The following is a 19,045-nucleotide window of genomic DNA, read 5'->3' as shown; positions in this document are numbered from 1 at the left end:
GCTCCGCCCCCTGTGAGTCAGCTGCTCGCGTCAGCTGAGCTGCCGGCTCCTGGGCAGGTCCTGTCGAGGCCTTGAGGCTCCCTCAAGTTTTCTTGGGGAGGGGTTGGTTTGGGCTTTGGGGGTGTTTTGTTTTGCCTTTTTTTTTTTTTTTTTGTGGTCTGGTTTTTTGGTTTGGGGTTTTTTCTTTGTTTGTTTATTTGGGGTTTTTTTTTTTGTGTTTTGTTGTTTTGTTTTGATTTGTTTGAGTTTCCTGAGAAATACCAGATAACTGAATATTATCTCTTCTTTGCCTCCTGTATAATCACAGTGATGAACCATTCCTGAGCATCACTTATGGCTTTAACTTGCAATGATTTATCAATTTCAATCTGGAAGCAAAGGTCTAAAATACTTGCGTTAGAAGCAAAGGTCTCAAATACTTGCTTTGGAAGCAGGTTCTGTGGGACTGAGATACCATGCTATAGCTTGTTTGCAGAAACGAAATTAAAACTGAATAAAACAAGACATGCTTTGCAAATATATGAACTACAGAACATACATCTGCCATGCACATGTCCTACATAAGCATCCCTGAGTCAGATGCCATGGGGGATTTCCCCCTCAGATTGAATGAGTCTTGACATGGCTATTCTGTGTTAGACCATATTGCCGCAATGCAAAATGCAGGCAGACAGCTATTCCAAAATGATCTCCTTAGTAACAGCATTGCCCAAGGAAACAAAGTTAGGCAGGGTTTTAGCTCAAAGAACACCAGAGAACCTTTCAGTATACTAGCATAAAGGAACGTGTTTTTGAATTTCATACAAGAGTCTATGGAAAACGCTGGTAGAGCCAGGAAACAATATATCAAAACAGTCAAACAGGAAAACTCCCAAATTAAATCCTAAAATGCAGATCAACATTGGAAGACAGGTATTTTTCTATCAGAGAATGATTAAGCAAAAGAAACCTGCAAGGAAGACAATGCCTGATCTTCTCCTCTCCCACCAGAAAAGTATCTAGGACATACCAAACCACCCCACTCCCCCAGCCATCTTGTAAGCCAGAGCAGCAGTAGCAGCAGCCAGAAGACCTTGCCCAATCTCTGGGTAATTAAGAATGAGACAACATAAGGAGTGTCACCTAAGATGAGGCATCTTTTCCCAGAACAAATACCAAACTTTACCCCACAGAACTTTTTTTTTTTTATAGTTTTTTGGAAAAAAAAGGAAATAGGAAGTTCACCACAAGGAGTTACCTTAGACTGCTAAAGGTGTTAAATTGGTAAGCAGGAGACCAAGCAGTAGGGGCAAAAAACCACCTTGCTCTGGAAGTTGCTGAACTGTTTATCAAGCACTATTCTCTTATCACCTTGTAGCCTGCTAAAAGCCTCTTCTTTTTGGTACTCCCTATTCTCAAAACACGAGACCTATCACCACTCAGCACCAGTTTCCGAGTCACCATTACATGTTAACTGTATCTTTCTGTCTCAATTGTTTTGTTTCCCTTTTATTTGCTCCATTCAGTAATACTACTTCCTTCATATATTTAAGCCAAATGCCACCATGAAGTTTCAGGGATGGAAGTAAAGAACAAGAGGCTGAGAGAACTCAGTTTTCTGAGTCTTAAGAAAAGGCAGATAAGGAGCGATTTAATTTCTGTTGTAGAATAGCCTACTGGGTAAAGAAAAGATTGAGACAGATTGCTCAGAAGGCCTTAGTGATGGGACAAGGGGAAATGCAATTTGAAATGTGGGAAATTCCAGGCCCGATTAGCCTGCTCTAACTGCACCTCCTTCATGCAGGAAGTTGGACTCAATGACCACTACAGTTTTCTTCCAACCTTCTTTTTCTACAATTCTGGCAACCTTTCTACAATTTTCTGGGAACTAAAATCAAATAATTCCCTGGATACAACTGATACACAATTTAGTAGATCAGTGATAAGTTTTCATTCACAACAAAATGTAAAGTCAGTTACAATGCAATACTAGTTAAAATATTACAAGAGAAGTTTGGTAACAACTACAGGAAATCTTTTAGTATTATCTCCCCTCCCTAGATGGAGAAAGCAAAGAAGAAAAAAAACATACCTAGAAGGCCTAGCAAATACATGATTTACTGATCTCTGAAAAAAATACGGACTCCATAGATGTTGGGGACTGTTTTGTTTCTCCACAGAGCACTCCATGGAAGCATAATCATTTAACACAGCTGATAAACTCTTGTTGACCACATGGACGTACAGGGAGAAAGAGATCAAACCTCTTCCCACAAAGCTTCTTCATACATAAAACTAGAACAACTTAAATTGGTTGATTAAAGCTGCGCACACTGATCTGTGCTGATGCAAGAGTTTAGTTATGCCAGTGTTTAGGTGTAAAATAAATGTACAAAGGCAGGATCAACATATATATGCCAGGTTTATGTCAGCTGAGCATGCTCAAGCACAGAACTCCTACACATAAATAAAACATTCAACCATTGCACTGCTAGTTACAACAGAGCTATTTGTACCGAAATACACTGACAGAAATCAACAGAAGGCCACGGACTGCCTGCAAATCTTCGAAGTTTAACATAATTCAGTTCTGGACTCCAGCCCCTACCCTGAACAAGATGAGAGTCAGAAGGCTTGGTCTGGCAGAAAAGAGCCAAAGGAAGAATGAACTAGTATGCTCAAAAATGAGAAAAGAAAAAAATAACAAGGAAAAATAAGTGTTTGCCATCTGCACCTACATGCCCATTTAAAAGACATCAGCTGAATAGCTCAAGCATATCCCACCTGTGGTCATAATAAATTGTGGTTAGACCATTATTGGGCTCATCTCCATGAGTTGCAGGAATTGAGTTCCTGCAATTTTATTCATTTTATCCGAAAAAGAGAATTCAATCTTACAAAACTGTTTTCCACAAAATACTTATAAAAATCAGAAATGCATTAAAAAGACCACTTTTCTCCCTGTCAGTTAACCTAGACTTCCAGTACTTTGCTGCCTAATTTTTCTTTACTACAGATTCAAACACGATCGACGTAAAGGTTATTTAACTGAGAATCATTGAGCTACATCGCACTAAATTACAATCAGTTCCCTAATTGTTCTGAAAGCTTCTAAGAAACCCACTCAACCAAACAAAAAACAAACAGAAAAAAACCTGCAATCAATCAACTCTATACCTATCTGGATCTCTAAGCCACTCCCAGGCTATTACCGCACATTAAAATGTCTGAGTTTTAACATAGCTGCAGATAAAAAGCCTAGTCTTACTCAATTTTTTCTGTCCCAAGAAAGGGCTAGGATCACCTTATACCACAAGTGGATGTGACAGGAACTATCAAGTATCATACATTTTATCCTCCACTCATGATTGAAGCAGTCTGCTTCTGATCCATACAAATGAAAGTAGCCCGACTTTCACATTTCCTGACCAACGGTGTTATCATTAGTTGGCACTACTTAAATGAACAAGTAATTTCAGGGTGCCATTACTAGTAGCTCAAACGTTAGTTATCCATTCCCCATATTCTCCCCATCTTTCTTAGGGCAGAGGAAGCCACAAGTGGCCCTCATGATGCTCAGGATCTGCTGACTACACAATAGAGAGGGAGTACGCATAAGCATCATTTAGTTCCTAAAGAGGCAGAAATCCAGGGATGACCTTGCCCAACGCAGAGTTAAATAAGATGTTGTTAAATATTTGAGATAAAATTCAAAAGAGAGAGGGGAAAAAAAAAGAAGTAAGCAAAGTGGAATTTAGATCTCAGCAAACTGTCACTGTTACTTACATATAATCCCACCACCATAGCTGACAGCTGCTCGGGTTATAAAAGCAGAGTGACCTCAGTTTTAGTCAGCTTTGAGTTTCACACTTCTGAAGCAATCACTGATGTGTAATTGAAGAAATGATTAATGGAATGGGTGTTTTACAAAAGTCAATCAAGTCCTATCCATTCACAGTGTGAAAGTTAGATGGGCAAAATAAGTCTTTAAAGTTAGCCTTTAAATTAATGGTGCTGGTTCCAAAGAAAAAGTCATCACTAATGACAAAAATATTAAACATATCATTATAGCTTAAAAAGATGTTTTGAAGCAAAATGAAGTACCACCCTCACATACCTGTGCAGCAGGGTACAACTTTAAGACAACAGCTATTCAAGTGTGACAGCCTAATTTGATCTGTATTATTCATACGCCTTACATCACACAACCTGGCACAAGTGCACATTCATGGCAGTTAGAAAAAATACCTTTTCACTGTAAACTCAGAAAATCACTTCCTTTGAAATTAGCAAACTATAATGAACTTTTCTATTCTGCATCACTGTTTAAAGACCCAGCCTTGGCTTCATAATATAGATGCTGATTTGGTTTACTGATTTACTTGGTTTAATTTTGCTTTGCTTTGATTTATGCTGGTTAGCTAATGTTAATGCATACAGCTCAGAGATTTTATGGGAGAAGTTTTATTAAGCCTTAAACTCCCTTAACATTGTTATGACATCCAAAAAGTAACTCTCCTAATTGTTCCACTGATACAGGTATATTTATACACTAATACCCACTATCCCTTCCAGTACCAAAAGGGGTGTACAAGAAATCTGAAGAGAGACTTTTTACAAGAGCATGTATTGATGAGACGAAGGGGAATGACTTTAAGTTGAAAGAAGGTAGATATAGATCAGGTATTAGGACTAAATTCTTTACTATGAGTGTGGTGAGGCCCTGGAACAGGTTGCTCAAAGAAGTTGTGGCTGCCCCACCCCTGGCAGTGTTCAAGAACAGGTTGGATAGGGCTTGGAGCAACCTGGTGTAGTGGAAGGTGTCCCTGCCTGTGGCAGGGGTGCTGGAATTAGATGATCTTAAGGTCTCTTCCAACCCAAATCATTCTATGATTCTATGATCAGCATTTCATAATCCAGGACAAGTGAGGTAGCATGGAATAACCTGAATATATGAATTCATGGACATGGAATAACATGAATATAGGAATTAATGAAATCAGGGACTGTAGTGATAGGACAAGGAGTAAAGGGGTTAAACTTAAACAGGGGAAGTTCAAATTAGATATAAGGAAGAAGTTCTTTACTGTGAGGCTGGTGAGGCACTGGAATGGGTTGCCCAGGAAAGCAGTGAATGCCCCATCCCTGGAAGTGTTCAAGGCCAGGTTGGACAGAGACTTGGGCAACATGGTCTACTGTGAGGCATTCCTGCACATGGCAGGGGAGCTGGAGCTATATGATCCTTAGGTCCTTTCCAATCCTAACCATCTGATGATTCTATGTGCCTTGGGCTATTAATGCTTACAGTAACAGCATCACAGAAAACAACAGTCATGAAACAGCACTGACCCAAGTCAGCTGAGCAGTTCACCACCTCAACAAGTTACACTACTTCAGGGCCTATGCTGCCTCTCCCCGCAAACTAACCCTGACTCCTCTGGCAGCCACAGCATAGCATGAACTACAGTAGATAATCAGGTGCCAGCCGCATGCATCAGAACAAGCCACACTGTATAATTACAGTGGGAAGAAGCCTGACAATAATTAAGTCAATAATATTGTCCATTACCTTCTCATAATGAACTTACCCCTTCTGCAATGCCATAATAATTGTTACAAAATCCTTAACTAATCACATTCAAGATCCTAAATAGTCTGTTGTACTCTAAGATGGGGTTCAGATTAAATGTAAGACAAGAAAAGCCAAGAATGTTTTTAAAGGGTACTTTTATTAGTGTTAGGGTTTTTACTATCATTGAATGACAGATACTTCCTCTAAACTTCCATGACAATAGTCATGACAGTCGATTTGAGCAATTTTTACTTATGACCACAAGTGACAGGTCTTTCAAAAATTTTTATTTTCAAGTTTAATTAAGTTAGCATGTTCTATGAGGAAGTTAATATCCATGTCTACTTTTTATACACAGGTAGCACAGAAAGATTCTCTGCTCACCTTAACATGATCAAAAACCCAAATGTCTAGCTCGGCTGCATCTTGTGCTCCAAAATCTTCACTTTCTGCTGTGTAACAAAATGTATAAACGTGATCTCCAGTAGCACCTGCAAAAACAATATAGCTGGAATAACACACAGAGAAAGTTTTTTTCCTCTTCTCATAATCAAAAAATACATGAATATTAATGCATAGGATTAGAAACCTAACCCAAATTAGAATCCTGAGGAAAGTCAAAGAAGATTTCCTTTTATTTTAGAAACTTTACCGTAATTTACGGGGTTTTGAGGTCTGGATACTATTTGAATTCATTAGCCTATCAGCATCTCAGAGGAATGAGAAACAATGTTATCCAGTATGCCCAGAAGATGAAATACAGCATGGAAAAGCATATAGGAGTAGAACAAATCCCAGATAAAGCAAATTAAACATAATTTAGTTTCAAAACAAGAAATATCACTGAGAAAGTTCTAACATGAGTACCTCCCGTATGAAGACAGGCTGAGAAAGTTGGGACTGTTCAGCCTGGAGAAGGCTGTGTGGAGACCTCATAGCAGCCTTCCAGTATCTGAAGGGGGCCTATAAGGATGCTGGGAAGGGACTATTCATTAGGGACTGTAGTGATAGGACAAGGAGTAATGGGTTAAAACTTAAACAGTGGAAGTTGAGGTTGGATATAAGGAAGAAGTTCTTTGCTGTCAGGGTGGTGAGGCACTGGAACAGGCTGCCCAAGGAAGTGGTAAATGCTGTATCCCTGGCAGTGATCAAGGCCAGGCTGGACAGAGCCTTGGGTGACATACTTTAGTGTGACGCGTCCCTGCCCATGGAAGGGGTTTGGAAACAGATGTCCTTTCCACCCCAAACCACTCTACGGTTTTATGATTAAGAGCCTTTTCTGAACACATGTATTTTGGGGGTGTGAAAAGGGATGTTAAGGAAATGTACTTAGCTTTGGTTTTTAAACGAATCATACAAGACAGTGTTCTTTCAGTGAGGTCTTTTACACAGGAGAACATTATATCACATGTAAGAAGGTAACAGGCAGGATGTAACTCAGTTACTATACATCAATTCCAGAAGGCACCAGAGTACCAAAAGCCAAGCGGGCAGCCTCAGAAAGACAGTATTCAAAGCCTGCATCTTTAAATCATCAACCCAAAACATAAAAGAAAGAACTACTGGACTGTGTTCAGGCATAATGTATATGAGGGCCACTGATGTGAAAACACAGCATCTGGACAAGACAATTTCATTCTGTACTCACAGTCATGACAGCAAAGCAGAGAGTGAGGTGGGAGTTGAGGGGAGATGAAGACCCAGAAGAAAGTAAACTTCTGAAGTCCTGGAAAGATCAGAATTCAGGTGCGGTTTCATGAAATAATTCTGTCAATGGCTGAGGTGTTACAGCTGGGGGATGCTATTTCTACCGTGACTACATAAACTCCCAGAGAGGAAAATGTTCTCCAATCATTTGATGGCCAGAAAGAACATAATCAATTTCCTGGATGTCACAAATATATAATGCAGTTTTGTGAGCTTCCAGGCTTGTGAATGAATTACTATCCCAGTATAAGGGAGCTGTTTAACAAAGATTATGTCCAAACCAGCACAAGGGATGCAGATATTTCAGGCCAAGAAGATGAAAAGTGGCACAGATTTTCTGGTGCACCTCCCCCCTGCCTCCCAGGAGACGATACTACTGCTTATATCCCAGAACACTCACTGCAGTGCTCACCGTCTGAAACAAAAAGGAATAAAATACTCCCAGGCATTAAAAAGTGAATTCAGGATTTCCAATTGGTGAATAAATGAGTTCAAAAAAAGAAATAAGCCTTGGCCATCACTGTCAGGATGACTGATGGTACATGATAGAGTGCTGTACTATTTTTCTGCACTGTCACAGCAAACCCAAGACCGCCTGTCTTTAAGAGGTGCCACACTAAAGAAGCCAAATGAAAGCATGCAGTCTGCAGGCCAGGCAAAGCAGCACATCTACTACTTACACATTTCTAATTTCTACCTGAGAAAACAAACAAACAAAACCCCACACCAACAAAACAGGGGACTTCTGTTAGCAAATTTTGCAGGCACAAACAAGGGGGAAAAAAGACTGAAGGCATGAGGACAGTCAGGCACTGAGCCAACAGAGCATAGGCACCAGAAAGTTGTCATCAACCACAACCAGTGAGAAATGTGAGAAATTCTGCATTTTTCTTGCTGTGCTATAGGAACAAGGAACTAGAAGAGGAGACCAGAGGTCTGTCTGTCCAGAACAACCCTGACAGATGTTTGTCATGTTTATCTGCATGCTCTTGATAATACCCTTCTTCAAGCTGAACACTGAACATACTCCAGCTGAACAATGACCCTAGCCTTGCTGCTTAGTTTCCAAGAAGGAAGAAGCCTGTGGAACAAATGGCAATCTGGGTACAAAAGATATCTTCTTCCTATCTGCAATATCTTTCCTTAACAGAAGCAACAGACTCAGCTCCTTTTTCAGTGTGTCATTTAATACTCTGAATCACACTCCTAGGCCCATGACAAAACAGTACAGGACTAAACTGTTCCTGTCAAACTCAAAATTCTGGCAAGCCTAGAGTAAAACTCAGAATTTTAAGGAGCATTGTGGAAATGAAACAGGCATTTTCTAAGTACATTATTTTCGGATCATTTCAAAGTAATAATCTAAAAAGTACCATTGAAAATTAGGTGAAAATCAGCACACTGAATTTAGCTTAAGTTTAAATATTAGAAACAAACACCTTTTAATCCTGTTTAACATATAAGTAAATTACATACCAGTTCCAAAGGTACTTTAGACATTTTCTCAGACTAAAACACTAATCATGCAGTCATTGAGACTTAGACAAATTTCAGATTTCATGCATATCTAATTTATATTTAAAGAGATCTTTATGTTCTCTATAGAATCCTCAACCATTTCATTTACAATATTTATTTTATAACAGGAAAAGGACCTGAAGAATATAGACAATGACAGAAAAAAAAAGGATTTTCCTCTCCTTCCCAAACCCCAAGAGATGTTAAATACTCTTCATGCATCATCCAATAAAGGTGGTGAAAAGAGTTATTAAAACTCTGAACATTTTGGTATGATAAAATACAGACAAGAGGAGTCCTGTGACTTCACTAATTTGCAATATAGGAAGAGAGAGAAATTAAGCTATGCTCCCCTATCTCCTTTTGGACTTTTTTGTAACAGTAAAATTAAAGAAGAAAGATTTGATTCCGTTCAATTCTGTATTACAAAACTTCTCTTTGGAAACTGTATTATAAATTACTTTCTGCATTATAAAACTTCTCCTCTTGGGAAGAAGGGAAAATATTTTTTTTTATTTTTTTTTTACTAATAGAAGTTAATCTACCTTTCTGTCACAAGAAACTATGATTCATTGTCCTATATCACATCTACTTCTCGGATACAGGGATGCACTAAATCTTTCTCAATTTTGGACGATTTCCCTCCCCCTTCAAAAGAAAGCTCCATTGTTGGTGCCACTCAGAACAAGCCAAACAGTATGGTATTAACCTTGCATATCCCTCCAGATAACATCAAAGCTGCTTCTAAGTCCTCTCCTAATCTTTTTACTCAAAACTAGTAGAAGACAGGACAGAATTTCTGAACTTCCCAAATATTTTCCCAAGAACATATCTCAAATAATGTGCAAGGGCAGCATACTACCTTTCCGCTTGCCCCAGTCACCACCACAATATTTCCAAATACAAGATGTAATCTGAGGTCATGGAAAATTATCAGGGGATATTTTAACATCTTACCATAAACTTATGAAGATTAAGCAAAGAACAGAAAAGAGATATAGGTGTAGGGAATATCAGGATGACAGAAGGAAGAGCCTGGAGTTCAGAGAAAGTTCAAGAACCATAATGAGAAATAAAATGCACACTTTTTCTAAACCAATATTAGATTCCACTCCTATCCTGCCTATCACAGTTTTCTGATTTGGCAATGGCAGTGCTTAGAACAGAACAGCAGCATATGCCCCTAGCTTGTTCCCTTTTTACTTCAGTCTGTTTTATTCTGAAATTTTGAGAAAGCGTGTATAAGGCCACATTCTTCCAAGAACAAAAGAAATTAAACTCTGAGACTCCTTAAATGTTTGAAGTGTTGCTCAGCAATCTCTGCATGCTCAAAGACCAATTGCACTAGGTTCACAAGACTTTAACTCACTGCACAACAGTGCACACACAGGGGAAAAGACTTCAGCTTCAGAAATAGTACCAGAGTTCCTACTTGTATGTAGTGCTTCCCTTTACACATAACTGTTCTGGACTAGAACCCACAATAAGCTACTTTTCCAGCTCAGACACTCAAAATCACAGCTGCAGTTCTATCATCCAACTCTCTGGGAGCAGCATGCAGAGGAAGAAAAATGCCTCCTTTAGTATGCTGATAGAATTCACTTAGGCCTATTTAAATGGCCAAATAATAAACAGGTATATCCTCTTTAAAAGCTTGCTTCTTTTTCTCTACCCAGTCTTGAATTCACAAATTAGAAATCAGGTGTGCACAAATGTACATAGCAGAAATACTTCATTCACCTTTTTTAACTCAAAAGCTGTGTCTCTATTTTACTACCTGATAACCATGCTTTAGACATTCACAAAATTTAAACCTTACCTTTTGCAAACATTGGCAAAATATCTGGGCTTCCCCAGCTCCAAGTATATTTACTTTCATTGAAAACAGAGTCAAATTCCACCGGATTCTCCTTCCACCCTGGTAAAAACAAAAAACAAAACCAAACCAAACCTCTATTTAAATGGCATTGCCAGAAGATCTCATAGACTGCTAAGACTGACAGTCTAAGCAAAATGCTTGGGGTTTTTTGTTTGTTTGGGCTTTCTTTTAAGTTTTCCTTGTACTACTCCACAATGCATTCACTTTGTGAGTCCTGGTTTTACTTCCATTTCAACCTCTATTTGCAATTAGTCCCCCATTTATGAAGAAGTGAGCTGAAAACCTAAGCCAATCTCATTATGCCAAGGATTCAAACAAAACACACAGCTGGTTTACCTTCTAGACAGCTAAAATTCTCCTTAATTCTGAATCCCCTGTTGTCTGAACTCAGTTTTGGCATTTTAGGCAATAATTTACACACTCCTCTATCGTATTTCCAGTAGTCACGATGTAAAATAAAAACAGTAAAACCTTCAAGATCTTCAGTTTCCTTGACAAGGCAGCTAACAAATAGAGATGGTCTTGACAGCAATTCCTGCCAAACCTGCATTTGTAGCAGATGTCAGGAGGAAGAAACTTTTGATTAGAAGCATGGACCTGATCAAGTAATTCCTCTTACCTCCCCTGGCCAAAGCCAATACACAACATTGCAAGCATTCAGGCCCTGAAGCCTGGGGGAAGGCAGAGGACCACACAAAAGACCAAATCAGTAATGCAAAGGTTTGTTCCACATTATTCACCACTAAGCATGCAGTAACAACTCGATCTGAACAAAACACATAGCTGGGGTTTTTGCCCTGTTTTGCTACTCGTTCTCCAACTCAGCCTAGCAATGATTCAGCTAAGACAATGCAGTACACTTCTTCTTTGCAACATCTTCTTAGCCATCTTCCATTGCACCCCATATGATAACTAAAAACTCTGTTACATGAATAGGTCACTCCATAAGACACTTTTGCTTTTAGGCTCAGGGTGCTGAATTTTACCATGTTACAAAATGTTAACTTAGGTAAGCTATTTTCATAGCTATCAATATTAAAGGTGAGAAATCCATCCAAAAATCATTCTTTTCCATACAACCTTGGTATACAAAACAGTATGCAGGTACTTATCAATAATTATCTAGAAGCCCAGCATATCACTGAAATACCTTATTTTGGAGGACAGTTTTCAAAACTTCAGGACCAACATACCTTTAGCAACTGCACTGACATCTTCATAAAATCCAGCTATAAGTGCAACGTGCCCTGGCCTGGATTCTGTTGGGACCCTTGTGTGAGAGATTCCCCAGCTGCCATTGCTCTCTAGGATACTTCTGAAAACAGGATACAAGGCAGTTAATGCTTACGCCTTCATGAAATTACATTGAATTGCAGACAAAATGAGTGGCAGATAGACAGATGTGACGCAGGAAATGCAAAAAAAACCCACCACAAAACAACAAACAAACCAAAACAAACAAAAAAAGCAGGCTAAAAGAGATTTTCACTACTGCCTGCTGTGCAGCAAAACAAGCAGAACATTAACCTGCAAGTAGTTCTATAACAGCCCACAGAGAACATTTCTAGTGTCACCCATCAGCACTGCAAACACGTAAGTTTAGCCAGTGTTCTAATACACTTAGAATTAACGTATTTTTTCTGTTGCTTTCTGCTATAGTTTACTTTCCCCCCTCCCTAACAGACTGTTTCTGCCCGGTGCTTCTTTTCTTTGTTCTTTCCATTTAGCTTGAAAGTGCCTAGTTCAGTCTCATTAAATATGCTCCATTATAATTAGTTCTTGTGACCATGTCTGCCTTTATCTGCACTGAATACTGGAAGCAAGCATCAAAAGAATTTAAAACCCATGTAAATCTAACGTGCAAATCACTTGAGGAATACAGAGAAAATTTAAGTAAACCTTGTATCTTTTGCAATTACGCTGAAATGGAGAATACCTTCTCACCACATATCCAGAAATACGTGACGTGTCTAGGGATTATGCACATACAATAGTTATAATATATGTTATATATATGTATATGTATATATACAGATAAAAAGCAAAGAAAACAGAAGACAAAGCCCAAGTACAAGGAAGCCTCAAACTACTCTTGTCTGCTGAAGATACTAACAGCTGGAGCCTGTTATAGAGCAAGTGGTGAGCATAAAAATATGCTGTTTTAATGTCTCCACCTTCTGGAAGAAGCAAAAGAATCACTGCCCACTGTCAGAGCAAGGGGAGAAAGAAAGTAAACACTAGGACATACCTTATATAAATGTTTAGCAAAAAAGCAGCAGAATCTTCAGAACAAATTCTAAGCCATTTTTAAGAGTCAAATTACTGGGACATGGTATTTTTGTTTCTAATTACATATACTACAAAATTTGCTGTATTTTTATCAGATGTGTTTTAGCCAAAGTATGTTCTAAGTTCAGGATTTGTAACTTTATTTTTAACAGAGATATTACACAACTGTTAATTATAAGATCTGTACATTCAGCTCTAAATAGATCTCTCACTAATGAAGCACAAATTACATAACAGCTTAAAATTTTGGGCTCCACTCTAAGCTTGCAGGATCCAGAGTCTGGTGGCTGCCTTTTTGTTTTAACTCATCTTAAGACCTCATATTCTCAGGCCTCCTTGGAAGCTCACAGGATCTATTTTGAATAGCCTAAATATTACACTGAAAAATGCAAACTGTGATATAGCACTCTGACATGTTATTACTAGCTCTTACATCACCTAGGCTTTAAGACAAGTTGTGCTGGAAAAAAGTACTAATTTGAAAAAAGGATTTAAGTATTAAAATGGTTTCTAATTTATTCTCACAGAAGACATGGATGAACATGTATCGCACTAGCATCAGTGGAAGATTTGAGACACAAATAAAACATGACCCTCCTCAGACTTCATTGTTACAACAGGTAGGAAATTATTTAAATTACAATTTGATTTCTATTGAGTTGGGAAGTAAACACTTTTGTTTTATTTTTGGGGGCTGTATCACAGGATCTGAAGTCAACAATAACACATACCAGGGAGAAAAAAAATATAACCAAGTATTGTCATTTACCTGTTCAAAATTAATTTAAGTATTTTGAATTATTTCAAATCCTTTCACCTAGAAGAATCATTAAAAAAGAAAAACAAAAAAGAAATTCCTTGACAGTATTAACATTATCTACCCACAGTAACAATGATGAATATGATATAGTACTAAGTCTGAAACACAGCAGGCAAGGAAAAAAAGCACCTTTCCCAAAATTACCACTACAGCAATTCAGACCACACCTATGGTCCTTCAGAGCTATCACAACACTGCTAAAAATAGACTTTTTCAAGAATATTTGTGAGAGAAAAGATGTCTCAAGCCTATTGGACAAGCTAATACATGGTTTAACTTTTTCTTTCTAGAAAGGTATGATAATGCTGAATAGCTGAATCTGAAAAACTCAAACCACTTAATGGCAAAAATATCCATTATAACTCTTTCCTAACCACCACCTTCCATTGCTTCTAGTGATGGGGCCATTACAGTATTCACACCTTGCTGATGCTGAAAAAGACCAACAGTTTTACTGCTAATAGAAGAAACTGCTCTGGAGGAAGGATGTAATACACTGCTAAAAAACAAGGAAAACTCACACTGATGTGGCAGACATCTGCCAGTGGCAGACAACACTTTACAAAAGCACTAACAACAGGAGAAGCAGATACAAGTAATCCCATATAAACCGACAAGTGCTGTAACAAGTGCTCCTCAGATTCCTGTAGCAAGACTGCGAACACTGAAACAGCTTCGGATGATGGATTATTTGGGTTTGCTCTGATATTCAAGCCAGGCCAGTGCTATAACACTACTTTTATCAATACTGTCTAGCTTTTTCCCCCCTCAGCCTAAGAAGTTGCTTGTCTTAAAATCAGATAATTATCTTGATATAAGGAAACAGGGAAGGTTGCTGAAAATCAGTTTTAAGCACTCAAGGATATGACTTGCAATACTCTTTTTGGCAGGATTAGGTTTTCTACAATCTTAAACCAAATCATTCCATTAAGCAATCAGACATACACTGGAGAGCACAAGGGAGGCAGCAGGGTCACACATGCAGGAAGGGTGGAACAAATAGGAAGTGGCAGCCTGCTGTTAGATCCATTCAAGCCATCTTTTTTAATCACTCCTTAAAAAGCTTCATCTGTAGCTTAGAAGACAAGCACGTTAATGAACTACTACTCCTAAAATGAACATCCAAGAAGCAGTTTAAATTAATGACTCTGTTAGGCTTCACAAGTGATACCATGCTGATGTGAATGAAGGAAGTTCACACTCCTCTCAGTTACTGGCTAGCCGCAGTTTTCAGAGGACAATATTGACTCAATTTACTCTGTTCATGGTTTAGCAGCTTTAGTGGCAACAAGGGACACCAACTCAAACTCATGCATTTCTGCAAGGTGTAACTCCACGAAGCTTGTTACTTCAAAGGCAGAGGGAAGGCAGTACTCAAGCCATCAGCAAAGCTACCATCATTCCTCTTGTTACCTTCTCAATACAACAGACCTACTTCCAGAAGCAATATCTTCTGGATGAGTAGCATTTTCAGATGGACTTACCGCAGGTAAGGTGCTCGGGGTGTACCGTTGCTGTTCAATTCATACAGTGAATCTGCCCGCAGACCATCAGCCACAAAGAGCACAAGACGTTTTGCTGGAGGTGGCAGTGCAGTCTGCTGAGGAGTCATACCATGAACCAGGGGAGAGCTGAAGTAGATGTCAAAAATGGAGACCAAGAACACACAATGCACAAGGAGACCAGCAAGTATGAAGACCGATACCCCCATGGCAACAGCAGGCTGGCAAAGCAAAGTCCAACACTAAAAGAGAGTGAGAAAAATAAAGTTAGGCAGGTGAGACTTATCAGAATCAGTATTTATTTCATTTATTATAAAATGGGAGTACCACAACCACAGCCATTGCCCAGGATCCATAACCAATCTCTGCTTTCGACAAGCTTTTTCCCCAGTTTTGGTCAAAAGTCACTACATGGCTAATTCAGATTTTCAGATAGTCATTATGTCTCAGCATCTATGGCATTCAGTGAGATATCAAATGGCTTCAAAAGATAATTGAATCAAGCCAGTTTGCCCGAAATCCATCAGTCTTTTGTTACCTGCACCAGTAAGAGAATACTCAGGCAACACAATGCCTCTGTGAACATACTACACTTTACCAGCTGATTGCATGACACTGTTAAGGTCTGTTCAGGCAAACACAAGCCAAAGACAGCTAGGGAAAGCCGTTGTATAGCAAACATCCACTCAAAGTTGCTTTTTCTATGTTTACTACCAATTCTGGGCTCATTGTATTCTGCACAGAAACAGAAAACTTCTTTAAAGGAAAAAAAATACTCTGCTGAGTGCAGAACATTATTTCTCTTCTCAAACATGTGACAGAAGTGCAACAGCTGAAGGATTACATTTCATGGATATATTCCCTTTTCGAATGTATTTTCTCCCCTGTCATCCTCTGAAGTTAGCTTAGGGACAAAACTATACTCAATAACAGGTACACTGGAAATGTACACATCTGCCCATGTCCACCAGGGCATTCATATGATGCCTACTGAAAGCAATGCAAGTGTGTACTGACTCAGGTAAGTGTGGGATCTGAGCCTGTATGAGACTTAGCTCTGGCAAAGTTCTATTAGTGCTGTCCAGGCTGCTTAGTTATTTAAATATTAGCTAATTATCAACCTTAATAAAAATACCACCTCCACTCACCAATTTAGAAACAGATGAACCTAACAGCCTGGAAGTTTCAGATATTCCATTACCTATGTAAAGACACACTGCTCTATAAAAGAAACTCTTTGTTTCAGGATCCAGTTGGTGCTCCAAAATGACAATATATACATTTATTTTGTTACTTACAGAATTGCAGTAGCTGGACAGGCAGAGACAGACACCACTTTTATCAAATAAAGAAAAAGGATTTCAGTACAACCGAACCGTAACTCTGATCAAAACTCTGCAAGATGTTGGGGGTTTTTTAACATAAAAATTTTAAAGGGCCAGGAAAACCAAAGGAAAAAAGATTTTAAAGTTTATATACATATTCATTGCTTATTAATAAAAATAAAAACAACCCTCAAATCTGTATGCAACTTAACCATAACTTCCAATACCACCCATTTTCCCTGCTGAAACACAGATGCAGAAACTCCAATGCGAATCAGAAACACTAACATAATAATTCCTCATTTTAGAGATTTGGAGAGAAAACCTCATAACAAGATTGAGATAACTAAACACAATGTTTCAAAGACACTCGCAGTAGTCATGCTTAAGTGATCAAACGAAGATTTTTCATTAATCAGGAGCTTATATGCTTCTACATCCACAAGTGAGATTCCAAGAGAGACTGGGTATATTTGTAAATATCAATTTGTTTACTTTTTTAAGTATTCAGGGTTCCAGAGTGAATTTAAATACATGAAACCACAGACACAGCAAACCATTAAATTCAACGCTGGACTTCATTTTATTCAAGCAGTTTTATTTTCCATAGGGCTTTCTCTTTTCATGTAGTTGTGCTTGGTAAGAGAATCCAAACTATTCATGCCTGATGAGACTAAACGCTCTACTAAATGAAGCAGTTACCTCAATCAGATACTTGCTGTTGTATACTCCCAATGCTACAATTCTATAACTTAACATATTCTAAATTCTTCTAATTAAAGTATTAGTAACCTAATCTATTTTCAGCACTAGCTATTTCTCTTTGCTTTAACTCTTCCCAGATCTGAGCCCCTGCTTGCAGCAAAGACTGCGATCAACACAATTCAAATTTAATGATGTCTTAGACTACAGTGATCTACAGAATTAATTAAAAAAAAACCTTTAAAAAGAATTTAACCCCCCCCCCCAAACAAAACAACAGGCTGAAACAGCCCCTTCCCATACAAAAAACAGTTTGCATTTTGAGAAATAGCTTGTCTAAGTGATCTATTGCTGTGCAAAAGCAGGTCCTGGCTCATACTGGTTCATTTCTTGGCTGAATTGCTACCAAATGATACTTCACACAGTTCATTTCTTTGGGGAAAAAAAAAAAAAAGAAAGCCAGCAAGAAGTCAAAGAAATAAAAAAGAGCATCAGCGATACCGCTCAGAAGTCCGCTTCGGTTTACACCTACACTGATAAGGAAGAGAGTGCTTTACTTCTCTTTCTAGAAGAAAGGCACTCAAGCAACAATCTAAGGCCAACAGAGTTGACAAGGCTAGACCACCAGCCTTTCACTATCAATATTTAAATGTAAACTTTTGGATTTCAATGTGTCCTGCAAATCGAAGGACAACCCTCTTCCCCAATCAGGAATACTAAAGTCACATTTGCAAGTATTTAAGCTTCTTAAATCTAGGATGGGCTACCACCTTTTATTCTGCTGTGGAACAAGATAATTTCACCCATGCATTTCTAGCTACTTGATATGAAGAGTCATTAGTTCAGTGGATGCCAAGGCAACAGAGAAAAATATCTCTTATTGGAACAGCCAGCCATCCCCTGGGAACCTACTAATTTACTATGGATCACTGAACCACAAAAGGTAAACCATCAAGGAAAAAGGCAAAGGTAAAAGACAGATGGACCTCTGGAAATTATGAATGAACCTCCATAGGAAAGGATGATTAATGCCACGCATTTGTGACACCATTACATCATTAATGTTTGTGCTGTGTAATTGCAGCTACAAGTGTTTGTGTCATGAAATAATGAATTTGTCTCACTTCAAGTATAAATGCAGTCATCTCCCCTCCTTTGCAGTCTTGCAAATGAGGGACCATCAATACGAAGAGGAAAAGTCAAATATTTCTCTTGAAAGTATCCTTTTCCTTACAATATCTGGACATAATCTTCATAAGCCAGAAAAAAAAGGAGATTTGGGGAAAATGAGACTTGTGGAAAAACCTCAGCATAGATCTCTTGGGACACCTGAGGGTTTTTCTGCTTATGATAAGCTCTAGCATTACACCTTCCCCTCACCCCCATTTCCAAGAAGGGTGGTATCATCAGTTTATCTGTGTTCTCAGAGATTCAATGCAACTCCAAGGAAGGATGTTGCTTAGCAGTCAACACAACCTCCACACAACCAGTACAAGAACAGCTGGAACTAGTTGATGGCACCTCTAAATTTGAAAATGCCAGATCTTCACCCCTCTGAGTCCTCTGCCATACAAAGATCTCTTTCCCTCCTCTTTTCTTCACCCTTTGTGCTTTTGCATCACCATTTGACAGGGTCATTAAAAGCCAAGTCTCAATCTGCCCGTCTAGTGTGGAAACCCCAGGTTGATCAGGATCTCGTAGATGTTCTGACAGGCCTATCGGCCTCAGGAGGAGCTGCAAATGGAAGCATCA

At 38.7% G+C, this 19,045-nt stretch overlaps 1 protein-coding gene across 1 annotated transcript in view; it reads right to left on the bottom strand.

The window, feature by feature from the left end:
- The window catches only part of PIGN (phosphatidylinositol glycan anchor biosynthesis class N), an 88,087-nt gene extending 72,067 nt beyond the window's left edge, over positions 1-16,020 (bottom strand). Inside the window, exons 1-5 of the mRNA XM_061346254.1 lie at positions 15,805-16,020; positions 15,249-15,508; positions 11,849-11,970; positions 10,596-10,694; positions 5,936-6,042 (exon numbers count right to left, since the gene is read on the bottom strand). Of these exons, the coding sequence (XP_061202238.1) occupies positions 5,936-6,042; positions 10,596-10,694; positions 11,849-11,970; positions 15,249-15,508; positions 15,805-15,948 (732 nt within the window). The 5' untranslated portion in view covers positions 15,949-16,020. The remainder of the gene's footprint in view (positions 1-5,935; positions 6,043-10,595; positions 10,695-11,848; positions 11,971-15,248; positions 15,509-15,804) is intronic.
- Between the last annotated feature and the right edge of the window lie 3,025 nt (positions 16,021-19,045).

This window comes from Neopsephotus bourkii, unplaced genomic scaffold (genome assembly GCF_033783945.1).
Source record: "Neopsephotus bourkii isolate Nb327-2 ecotype Australia unplaced genomic scaffold, CSIRO-AGI_Nbou_v1 NB_272, whole genome shotgun sequence".
NCBI lineage: Eukaryota > Metazoa > Chordata > Aves > Psittaciformes > Psittacidae > Neopsephotus > Neopsephotus bourkii.
Note: the sequence above shows the minus strand (reverse complement) of the source record. Positions and strands in the feature narration are given on the sequence as shown.